The following is a 12,194-nucleotide window of genomic DNA, read 5'->3' as shown; positions in this document are numbered from 1 at the left end:
TTGATTTATTTCTGTGTGCTTGTCAGCAAAAGGCATACTTTCTAGATCTTTGCTTGTATAATTACTAACACCTGTTTTTATGATTTTGTCAGTTTGCCCTGGGAAACTGGCATCACATTCCATTTTTAGTTACTTAAGATGATGATATAGATCAGTGCCTGTCTTCAAAGAGGTGCTTGTGTGTTTTTGGTTATCTGGAATCAAATTTCAAATGGGGTTATTGTAAATATTATTGACTAGACAGCATTGTTTTCTCCCTGCCTCTGGAGGGTAGTTGGAACACTGAAGATACAAAAATTGTATTTGATAGATGATAGTGGTTTTAAAATGTTGAAAGAAGCTGTATGTTATTTTTGTATAACCATCGTATAGGAGTCTGAAAGATTGCTTTTCAAGGGCTGTTCTTGTCCTGCATCTGTCACTGCTGTGTGACTTTAGGCAGGTTATTTCATGTCTTGTCCTTATTTTCTTTATTTGTAAAATGAGGTTATAGGACTTTTTGGAGGATAACTTAAAATAACAAAGTCTTTAGTGCATGAATTAAATGATTTGTCAGGTTGTTTTTAGTTCTAAAAGGCATTATATAGAAACATGCATTTCATTATAACTCCATATATGGATTCCTGGAGATTATAGTATTCTGCAGAGTGGCATGCTAAAAATAAACATGATTTTTTGGGTAAAATCATGGTTTTGCTGATTTCTCAAAACCTATAGAATTTTGTAACCAGAGCCCCCCCTTAAAAAATAAAGTGGCAATTCTAATAAGAATATTGATGCAGTTAAATCTCCATGAGTATTTGCACCTAGAACTAAAGTCCATCTAATTGTATTTCCTCTTTGTACATTTCTCTATGTTGGCTTTTAGTGATACTTGCTTCCAAGAGATTGGTTTCCCCAGAATTAAAAACATAATCCAGTGGTAGCCATTTTTATCAACTAAAAGCATCTTGTTTCCAATAAATGCAGTGGAAAATGTTTTCAGCTTTTTTATTTGCTCAGGGTTTCTGTTTTAATTGTAGAAATAGGGAGAAAGCCTGCTTCTAATCATTTAAAACAGAAGTATGCTGGGAAAAATTGCAGATCACTGATAGGACATCCATGTTATACAAAGCTAATTCCCTTAGTTACTGTGATTTCATTTTATGTTCTCATTCGGTTTTAAAATTTATTTTTTTCGCTTTCTGTTGGTTTGATGAATGTCAAACTGTCTCTAGTGGTTTTGGTTTTGATCTTCCTAATTAATTATATTGTGTATCTTTTCCTTCTTCATTAAGGTTTTTAAAGATAGGAGAAAGCTTAGATATGACTTACTATATTCCAGTTTCTGCTTTTACTGATTATTCAACAGGCCCAAGAGATTAAAATCCCGTATTAAGGTGCAAAACTAAGATGAGAAGTATAGTGAGGCACTACTTATAGCAAGGCCTCCCCATACTTAAAAGGTAAAATGTTCTCTGTGCATTCGAAAATACATTTTTATTATTAATAAAGAAAAAGGAAAGTATAGCAAACTTAATGTAAAGGTATCCGAGCTGGCCGGGAGTGGTGGCTCACGCCTGTAATCCCAGCATTTTGGGAGGCCAAGGCAGGCGGATCATGAGATCCGAAGTTTGAGACCAGTCTCACCAACATGGTGAAACCTCGTCTCTACTAAAGATACAAAAAATTAGCTGGGCATGATGGCGCATGCCTGTAATCCCAGCTACTTGGGAGGCTGAGGCAGGAGAATTGCTTGAACCTGGGAGGCAGAGGATACAGTCAGCCGAGATCGCACCATTGTACTCCATCCTGGGCGACTGGGTTGAGGCTTTGTCTCAAAAAAAAAAAAAAAAAAAAGGTACCTGAGCTGTAGAGTTCTTGGTAAATTCCCAAGTGACCTACAGACTTGCAAGTCTTAATGGGAATAATCATTGACATGTCTCTTTTTTTCTCCCAAGTGAACTTGAAGATGATTTACTTGGAGAAGATTTACTATCTGGCAAAAAGGTAAGAAGTTTGTGTCCCGAGATGAAATAATAGTCATTTAATTGTACTTAACATATAGCAGTAATCACTATACATGGGTTTTATTACTGGAAAGTTGGGTATAGATAAAAATTTTGTAAACTGAATTATTTTTTAAGTGCACAAGGAATTGACTGTTTATTAGTAAATTCTCTGGTAACTATAACTCAAGAAATAAATCCTTGAAGATTAGTTCCTACTTTGTCCAAGGCATTCTAGAAGTTACTGGATTATGACAGCGTTAACATAAAGTTGTGCCTTGCCATAACAGAAGGTAACATTTGGAGGTTAATATTTTGCATACTTGTTCTGGATGTCACTTTTTGGAGGCATTCAGAGATAAGTTTAAAGGTAAACATACTCAAATATAATAAACATTAAAATAAATAGAAGTCTAAAACCTAATGTAGGTTTTTCTAAATCTTTTTGATGAAGTAAAAATTTTGTGTATCTATTTATATATATTGTGGGTGTGTATATATATACACAGTATATATATGTATATATACACTGTAATTCAGTTTACGAAATATATATACACACACACACAGAACCCTACCAGTATATTTCGGACATTATAAAACATGTAAAAGTAGAAATGTAAAGCAAGAAAGTGAAATACTACATTTTTAAAATTTTATTAACTGTTTAAAAACACTTCCTGTTCTCATTATCAAGATAGTTTAGGCTTAATTTTTTTGTTTTTTTGAGACAGAGTCTCGCTTTGTTGCCCAGGCTGGAGTACTGTGGCACGATCTCCGCTCACTGCAAGCCCCGCCTCCTGGGTTCACGCCATTCTCCTGCCTCAACCTCCCGAGTAGCTGGGACTACAGGTGCCTGCCACCACGCCAGGCTAATTTTTTGTATTTTTAGTAGAGACAGGGTTTCACTATGTTTGCCAGGATGGTCTCGATCTCCTGACCTTGTGAGCCACCTGCCTTGGCCTCTCAAAGTGCTGGGATTACAGATGTGAGCCTCTGCGCCTGGCCTCAAGCTATTATTCTTTTAGGTTAAAATTTATCAATAATATTAGTGGTATAAATCTGTATTTCAAGAAGTGCGGTAAGTTCACATCTTTTGACTGATTTATCACATCTTAATAGATTTCCCTTTTAATCTCATTTGTGATACAGTTAAGATCTGTTACTAGAAGTACCAGGCCGGGCGTGGTCCCAGCAGTTTGGGAGGGTGAGGCGGGTGGATCATGAGGTCAAGAGATGGAGACCATCTTGGCCAACGTGGTGAAACCCTGTCTCTACTAAAAATACAAAAATTAGCCAGGTATGGTGGTGCATGCCTGTAGTCTGCTGGGCGTGGTCCCAGCAGTTTGGGAGGCTGAGGCAGGAGAATTGCTTGAACCTGGGAGGTGGAGACTGCAGTGAGCCGAGATTGCACCACTGCACTCCAGCCTGGTGACAGAGTGAGACTTCATCTCAAAAAAAAAAAAAAAAAGTGACCAGTTTTGCCATTTTCTTGTAACTTACTATATTGCATTATTAGCATTTTCTTTAATGCGTGAATGCGTTTTAGAATTCTTTTAAAGCCACTTTGCATTCTGTGTTATTACTGCATCATCAGCCTGCAGGTGGCCTGGCTTTGACCTCACCCAACTTTCCTTCCTTTAGATGGCTCTGTCATCACTTCTAACACAGAGTTAGTGTGCTTAGTTGTAAATCCACCTGATTCAATACGAGTAAATGGAAATGCATCCGTATCAGTTGACGTGAGAGCCTTGTGAGAGAGCCTGGTGTTTGGTCTGTGTTGTAGTGTGATGTCTGGAGTAGGGGTGGGATGCTCAGTCCTTCTTTGTCATGGTCACTGGGGGAAAAGGCTCCTGTTTTTATCCTGTATGGGGGAATTATTTTGCACACTCTTTGAGGTGCTCTCACTTGTATTTTTGTACCTAAAGTGGCTACTTTTTTCTTTGTATTTAAGATGCTTTAATGGAGAATAACAATTAGATGTTAAAAGGTTTAAATGTAGTAAAATACTTTGACATGAAGTTAGATTTCTATCTCTAGGCAAGCCTCATATCATGGTTTGCCCTGTGTTTCTTTCCAGAAAGCTGTAATAATTCCCTTTTAATACACGTGACCTCCTCTCATAAAAGCTTTGGGGTCAGGACTGTTATCAGTAAAGATGGAGAAATACTATTTGGTTTGGACTGTAATGCTGACTGTTCTGGGGAAAGTCACCCTACTTTTCTCAGTTGAGTTGATTGTCGTAAGTTGCTCACATTGGGCTGGAACTGGAGCAAGCCCAGTGACAGTGCATTCCGACATCTCAGTGGCAGGGTTGCATCTGTTTTGGACATTTTGGAAGTGTGTTTACTTTGGAACAGGAGATGTGTCTCTCTCATTTCCTCTTTATTCTTTCCTAACATAAAATAAATGCTTTGTACCTTATAGGAAACAAGGCATTGAAAATATATAAAAAAAGAAAGCCTGAAAAATATGTAAACAGTCGTGACTAACATTTTGTCACCTGTCTTTTGTTCTTTTCCCATGTGTTTTTAAATACGACCGAAATATAAGCCGGGTGTGGTGGCTCACGCCTGTAATCCCAGCACTTTGGGAGGCTGAGGCAGGTGGACCACCTGAGGTCAGGAGTTGGAGACCAGCCTGGCCAGCATGGTGAAACCCCGTCTCTGCTAACAATACAAAAATTAGCCGGGCATGGTGCACGCACCTGAAGTCCCAGTTACTCGAGAGGCTTTCTTGAACCTGGAAGGTGGAGGTTGCAGCGCTCCTGCGGTTGCACGCCACTGCACTCTAGTCTGGGCTAGAGTGAGACTTGGTCTCAAAAAAAAAAAAAATTGAAATACAGATATAAAACATTACTTCTTTTTAATTTAACATTGTGTCATTGGCATTTCCCCCTTGTCATTAGGGTTATTTTAAAATATTTTATAATGGCAACATAATATTCAACGTTTGTAGATGCTACAGTATACCTAGTCACTCCTGTGTACATTGAGGTTGTTTCCAGCTCATTGCTTATGACTTTTTTTAAAACACCTTTTTGTGGAAAATCTCAAGCATATACAAAATAAGAGAGAACGGTATCGTTTACTTTCAGGTGTCAGTCGCCCAGCCTCAGTAATTTTCAGTTAAAGGCTGTTTTGCTTCCTGTTTACGTACTCACTCCCTACCTCCTGAATTATGTTATGTAAATCTCAGGCATTATGGTGATATTTAAATGGACAAGTCTTACTATGCTTTTGGAATTTTTTTCTTAGGCGGTTTCTATAAAGAGGAATTCTGGCCTAAGGGTGGAAACATTTCATGGTTCTTGTATTGCCAAGTTGCTTTCCAGAAATGTTTGATCCACTTCTGTTCCTAGCAGCAGGGAATAAGCATTGCCCTCACTTTTCCATTCCCTGTTCGATACCACTTTTTAAAAAGAATCTTTTCAGTGTGATAGATGAAAAATGATTTCTGGTTGGCTTAATTTCTATTTATTTGATTTCTAGTGAGAGCGAGTTAGTTACTGCAGGGTCTGTGAGTGGAGTTCATGTGGTGAGGACACCGGCTGCCTGAAAAATTGTTTTCTCCCACTGGGGTCCCCACGAAATGCACAATTTGGAGCCTTTGCCTGGAAAGACTCCTGCGGCACAGACAGCACGAGGCAGGTGCATAGTTCTGAGGATGGCACATGGGTCAGACTGTCAGGGACAAGTTCATTCATGTCAAGAAGGTTGTTAGGGCTCAGTTTTAAGTATATAATTAAGGTTTCGAATTTAGGATAAAGCAGGCTGATGTGACCAGGCTAGAGCTTTTAGAAAGTGGGTAAGAGTGAGGTGGAAGTTGGCTGCCAGCTTGCAGTTCCTTCTTTAGCTTTTGTATTTACCTTCATCAACTTGTGTTGGACAGACATTCTCCTGATACGTTGAGGTGGCTCCGTTTCATAGATGTCTGTGTTGGAGAATGTTTTGGGAACCATTTTCTTCTTGTTTTTAAACTCTGGCTATTCCATGTAGGTTTTATGTTTTTGGGAGTATTGGAGAGAACTATTCTTTCTCTTTCATATTTGTTTCTCTCCCCATGGGAGAAATGACCTGTTTGGAAAGATTGGGAGAAAGGATTTCACTGGCATCTGTGGCCACTTTATCTTCATATCTTGGGATCTGTGGCCCTGCTTTCCTGCAGGCCATCCTGAGCAGAACCCTCTGGAGCACGAGGAAACTGTTCACTCCAGTTCTTTAGGATGTGCTGAAATCAGCTTTGGCCTCAAAGCTGTAGCCTAGCTCTCCTTTCCAGCTTTTTCAGTGAAGCGGATATTGTGCTTACTGCCTCCTGTGTCTGTCAGTAGGTTTAAAAGTCAGAGAGGAAAGTTGAATCCTCAACGGGAGATGCGACTCCCATGAGGGCGCAACACAGCACAGATTCCCTTTCTGTTTGCTTGGTGCATTCTTGGCTCATTGATTTTTGACAAATACTAAGAGTTTTACTAAAAAGCTCAGAGAAGCAGCCTCTCAAATGAAATTTGTCTCTCATCGAATTATTAATTTTTAAAGATTTCCTGAAGTTTTATTTACTGAGTTGGACAGCCAAACCGAGGTTTGCCTGTGGTTCGCCTGACTCATAGCTCTCACTTTCATAATGGCATCTCCTTTCAATCTCAGAAATGGATGACAGATTATATGGTCACCTAATGGAAATGTCATTTTCTTTTCTTTTCTTTTTTTTTGAGAGGGAGCTTCATTCTTGTTGCCCAGGCTAGAGAGTGCAGTGACTCAACTGCAACCTCCACTTTCCGGTTTCAAGCAATTCTCCTGCCTCAGCCTCCTGAGTAGCTGGGACTACAGGCGCCCCTCACCATGCCCAGCTAATTTTTTGTACTTTTAGTAGAGTCAGGGTTTCACCATGTTGGCCAGGTTGGTCTCGAACTCCTGACCTTGAGTGATCCACCTACCTTGGCCTCCCAAAGTGTTGAGATTACAGGCGTGAGCCACTGCGTCCAGCCAGAAACTTCATTTTCTGTCAGTTAAGCAGTCTGTTTTGTTATCACACATATCTGTTCTCCCTTCTGCAGATAAACTGAGTATGTGGCCTGTGTTATTTTATTTTTATTTTATTGTGGTGTCAGTGTTGAGGTTGAGTCCCATGCGACTAAGAAGTACTAATAAGATTGATTATTTTTGGCTATCAGAAATACTGTAGTAAAGTATACAGATAAGTTTTTATTAGGTGTAACTACCAGGAAAAGACTGCTTGTTTGTTCACCTTTAAGTAGAAAACCAAGTTGATTTTTCTGTCTTTACTTTTTAATAATGAATATGTGTGTATGACAGTGTGTGTGTGTGGCTTTGACTGTCTTTTGTGAAGGGAGTAGTAATTTATATATACCATTTCTACATATAAGTAATTTTAAAAAGGGAAGAAAGTGTGAAGTAGTGTGAATAAGTAGTGTGAAAGTGTGAATAACACCTCCCCCAAACCTATTCCTAAGATGCTCAAATATATATAACCTAACAAAACCTGGAACTCTTGACAGAATAGCTAGGCTCTCTATGCTTATAGGTAGGAGTACCATCAAGAACAGGAGTGGGGAACTGAGCTGCTAACATTTGTTTTCATATGTGATCTGTATTGGAAAAACCAAAGTTTTATTATAGTCTCTTATTTCAATTTAGTGATTCAATTATTTAAAATCTTATTTCTAAAATTACACTTTTTATGTCGTTTAAAAAATCTTTAGGTTTTGGATATTAGCATTAAATTTAGTAGTACCTTAAGGATATCTTACTTTTTGTGTATTATAAGAAGATATTATTTGTTTGTAAGCCTCCACCAATGAACTTCTCACCTTTTCTCTTTTGTGTGAGAATAAATGTGATCATTATACTTGCTGTTTTTACATTTAGTTTGCCTGGGCACCTGAAGCTGAGCCCAGGAGGGATCCACATGCCTTGTGTGGGATCTCTTGATTGTCCTCTGGTGACTACAAAGCCTTTTGGGTGGCAAACGTTTTAATATAAGGCTAGAAACAATTCAGTCAATGTAATTTTGTACTTTGTAACAAGTCTTTTTATGGAAGTGACACACATTATATTTCTTATTTTAATTAGAATCAGTCGGATTTGTCAGATGAAGAGCTAAATGATGATCTTTTGCAGAGTGATAATGAAGACGAAGAAAATTTCAGGTACTCAATATTACCTCATTATAAATGTTCTTTATTTAACTAGATTGATAGGAACTGTTACTTATAATTATAATGGAATGTAATTGAATAATGTAGCCTTATATCTTTAACACATGATTACATTCTAAATGGAATACTAGTAGTAACTGTAGAAGCCATATGGATGTTCTGTAAACAGAGCAGCTGTTTAAAATCAGTAGTTCTTAGCCAGGCATTGTAGCTCACGCCTGTAATCCCAGCACTTTGCGGGGTTGAGGCGGGCAGATCACTTGAGGTCAGGAGTTCGAGACCAGCCTGGCTAACATGGTGAAATCCTGTCTCTACTAAAAATTAGCCAAGCACGGTGGCACACGCCTATAGTCCCAGCTACTCGGGAGGCTGAAGCAGGAGAATTGCTTGATCCTGAGAGGCGGAGGTTGCAGTGAGCCGAGATCGTGCCACTGCACTCCAGCCTGGGAGACAGAGTGAAACTCCGTCTCAAAAAGAAAAAATCAGTAGGTCTTTCATTTAATGATCTTTGTGAGTTCTGTTCAGTGCAGGTTATGAACATTTAGTACGGATATCTACTGCTCTTTTAAAGAATTGCTTTATTTGGGTGGAGGGCAGTGGCCTAGAACTCTTAACTCTTCTGCAGTTTGATGTTGCTGCATTTGTTTTCATTTTAGCCAGTTTATTGATATCATTTACTGAATTACTATTTTGGACACTTTGAGAGGTGATACTTTAGACTCTAGTTGACTGGTACGATGAATATCTTTCTGTTGTTGACATATAGTAAGCTATATTATACGAGGAGAGAGACACTCTCGTAGGTGGAATAAGTTTTTTAATTTCATGAGGAAACATCGGGAAAATGTAGACAAGCTCTTGGTTATAAATGTAATTAATGAATATATGCCATTTATTATTGAGCCATGGATTTGTAACATTTTCTAACATAAAGTAATTTTTATAGGTAAAAATAAGTTTTAAATTATTCTACCAGTCAGATAAATTTCCCAATTCCATTCTTTGACATCATTGTTATATTTGATCTTTTGAGTTAGATTGCCTTTTAGAAATACATCATTGAAGTTTTTTAGCCACAGTATCTTGAAGTCTAAGAGGTGTATTAATTTTTTGTTAGGATTGGGTGCTATGTGTGAACATAGATTTATCTGCACCATCTTGCATGGGAAATGTTATCTTGCACCTTATTGTTTGTGCAACTGTTATGATTTAATAGGTGGAACATGATTTTTTTGCAGTTTCAAAACCTTTGTTATTTTACTTAGAAATTATGAACAATTTTTAAAGATATTTGTGACTAATATAAATTTATCTATTTGAACACAAATGTATTTTCACACAAATTTTTAATATTTTGATTTTCTTAAACAGGAGTTTATAATTTCTATCATAGATGTAAAGAAGAAAAATTGCTCTTAAAATTCCAACTCTGATTTTCTGCTTATAGAATAATACTCCTGTTTTTACTTTGAAATCTTAGCAGTTTCTATTTCATTCTGTAAATTAGAATGAAATATAGTCTATTTGATTCCAGTCTTGGACTTTTGCCAGTCAGATGTGTTTCATCTGTGGTTGATTTAATTCTTTTGGTCAAATAACCTGCCGCTGATGATAAGTAGAGGCGCTATATGCATTGCCAGTCTGTGGCCAGCTCCATATAGCACAGTTAGCTCTGCTGTATGCATTAAGGGCTTAGGGCACGGCTCTGCATAGCACTTTGAGTACTGTTGGAGTTAATGTGCATTTGTCAGTAACTGGAATAACTTTTTACCAGTCATAGTTTAAATCTTTGTAACAGCTGTTTATATAATGATTTAGTTTTGAGCTCCTCTCTTCATTGGCTATTTTTTTTATTTTTTTTATTTTTTTTATTTTTGTCCTCTCTAGTTCTCAGGGTGTTACAATTAGTCTGAATGCTACATCTGGCATGGTTACATCATTTGAACTGTCCGACAACACTAACGACCAATCTGGAGAACAGGAGTCTGAGTACGAACAAGAACAAGGAGAGGATGAACTGGTTTATCACAAATCTGATGGATCAGAATTGTATACTCAAGAGTACCCAGAAGAAGGACAGTATGAAGGCCACGAAGCTGAGTTGACAGAAGACCAAATAGAATATGTGGAGGAGCCAGAGGAGGAGCAACTTTACACCGATGAAGTGTTAGACATCGAAATCAATGAACCTTTAGATGAATTTACAGTGAGTCTTTCCTCCTTTGTATGGCCAAAGATAACCTGGCTTCCCATGCATAGGCTTCTAGACTGATTTGAAATCTATTTACCTCCCTTGGGAGGGAGGGGAAATTAGACCTTATTATCACTGTCTGCCAGTTTCTTTATCTGAGCTATGACAAAGTTTGTGTTGACAGCTTGTTTGGCCAGAGGTAATGCTCCTTTGTCATTCTGGAAGGCTGCAAAGAATCGTGACCTTGAGGATTGTACCCTAAGGAAGAAAACAGCTTTGTGTTGTGGGGATACACTGTCAATTGTTAGGAGTACTTAATGCAGAGCTTTTATCCAGGCTTTAGACAAGATCTGATAAAGTCCTTCTAAGGTGAAAAGATTATTGACCTGCTAAAGACATCTTTAAGGTGCTAATATTCCAAAGTGATTGATGTCCTGTTCATCCTTTTTGTAGCTGAGAACTGTCTAAACCTGAATAAAGAGATTGGAGGTTAGTTTAGGAAATGTCACATATAATTCGTTATCTATAATCGGGAAGCAAGATTGTGCTGATTTTTTTATTTCAGAAAGGTTATTTTGGTAGGTAGTTGTTTTTTTTTTTTCAAAGTTGAACCAACAAGAAAGAAAAAATGTACTAGTGTAAGATTCTCATCTTTTAATGACTCATCATCAAAAGAGATTTGTTTTTTAAAATAAGCATGTAACAAAATTTATGAGGGAAGGATGTGATCTCAGTAGCTGTAGTAGAATCTTAGGGTTTTGGGAACACCATGGGGGCCAAGTGATTGGGGCTGTTGGGATGGTGACAGGAGTATGCAAAATTGGGACCTTAAAGAGCCCATTTGCAATGGGAGTAGCTCTGCTTTTCTGTATTTACATCTTTATTCAGAGTAAGCTTTCGTTTCAAAAAAATAGTTTAGAAGTTGCTGAATTTTGGTCATGTGTATGAGTAATTTTGAAAAGGATTAATTGTTTATGTGGAACCTTAGAATATTTAGTTCCAGTCATGATTGTATTTAGGTGTCTCAATAGTTTTCTTTTTTTTTTTTTTGAGACGGAGTCTTGCTTTGTCGCCTAGGCTGGAGTGCAGTGGCGTGATCACCACTCACTGCGACCTCTACTTCCTGGGTTCAAACAGTTCTCCTGCCTTAGCCTCCTGAGTAGCTGGAATTATAGGCGCCCACCACCACGCCTGGCTGATTTTTGTGTTTTTAGTAGAGATGGGGTTTTACCATGTTGGCCAGGCTGATTTCGAACTCTTGACCTCACGTTATCCACCTGCCTCGGCCTCCCAAAGTTCTGGGATTACAGGCATGAGCCACGGTCCCTGGCGCTCAGTAGTTTTAAGATTTAATTTTTTTTGGTTAATATTTGCTCTTTGGTAGATACAGTAATGAGAAATGTTTGTAGTTTTGGTAAATAGAATCATGTAAAAGGCATCATGGGGAACTTGTTATTTCCATAACCCTGTAATAATTTGTTCTAGTAATCCTTCGCTAGTGTAGGCACGTGCCTTCTGGTTTACTGGTGTGTTTGTATGCCCTTAAAGTGAGACACTGTAATTTCAAATGCTTTTTGAAAATTAAACCAAGGTCTTTTAGAATTGTGCCTAGTTATTGCCTAGAGTGTTTTATTATTTCTATTACTCATCAGTAAAATAAGATGATTGGCTAATCGTCCTGGGTTCCCACCTCCTGTAAGTTCAGCAGTCCAACAAGTCTTTACTGATGTCTAAGCACTGCGGACACAAATACTGCTAAACCGTATCATGAACATTGGCCTTGCCTGTGAACTTAGTACTAGGCGGCACAGATCATAGCGTGGAAGGTGCCTGAAGGATG

The 12,194-nt window shown here is 38.1% G+C and overlaps 1 protein-coding gene across 7 annotated transcripts in view; it reads left to right on the top strand.

The window, feature by feature from the left end:
* Positions 1 to 12,194, top strand: part of RBM33 (RNA binding motif protein 33) — a 133,447-nt gene that overhangs the window by 27,372 nt on the left and 93,881 nt on the right. For all 7 annotated transcript variants that reach the window (XM_050785695.1, XM_050785700.1, XM_050785699.1 and 4 more), the window contains exons 3-5: positions 1,941 to 1,989; positions 8,078 to 8,154; positions 10,051 to 10,369. In XM_050785695.1, coding sequence (XP_050641652.1) covers positions 1,941 to 1,989; positions 8,078 to 8,154; positions 10,051 to 10,369 — 445 coding nt within the window. The remainder of the gene's footprint in view (positions 1 to 1,940; positions 1,990 to 8,077; positions 8,155 to 10,050; positions 10,370 to 12,194) is intronic.

Source organism: Macaca thibetana, chromosome 3 (genome assembly GCF_024542745.1).
Source record: "Macaca thibetana thibetana isolate TM-01 chromosome 3, ASM2454274v1, whole genome shotgun sequence".
In the NCBI taxonomy this organism is placed as follows: domain Eukaryota; kingdom Metazoa; phylum Chordata; class Mammalia; order Primates; family Cercopithecidae; genus Macaca; species Macaca thibetana.
The sequence above is the reverse complement of the archived record's forward strand: the minus strand, read 5'-3'. Positions and strand labels throughout refer to the sequence as shown.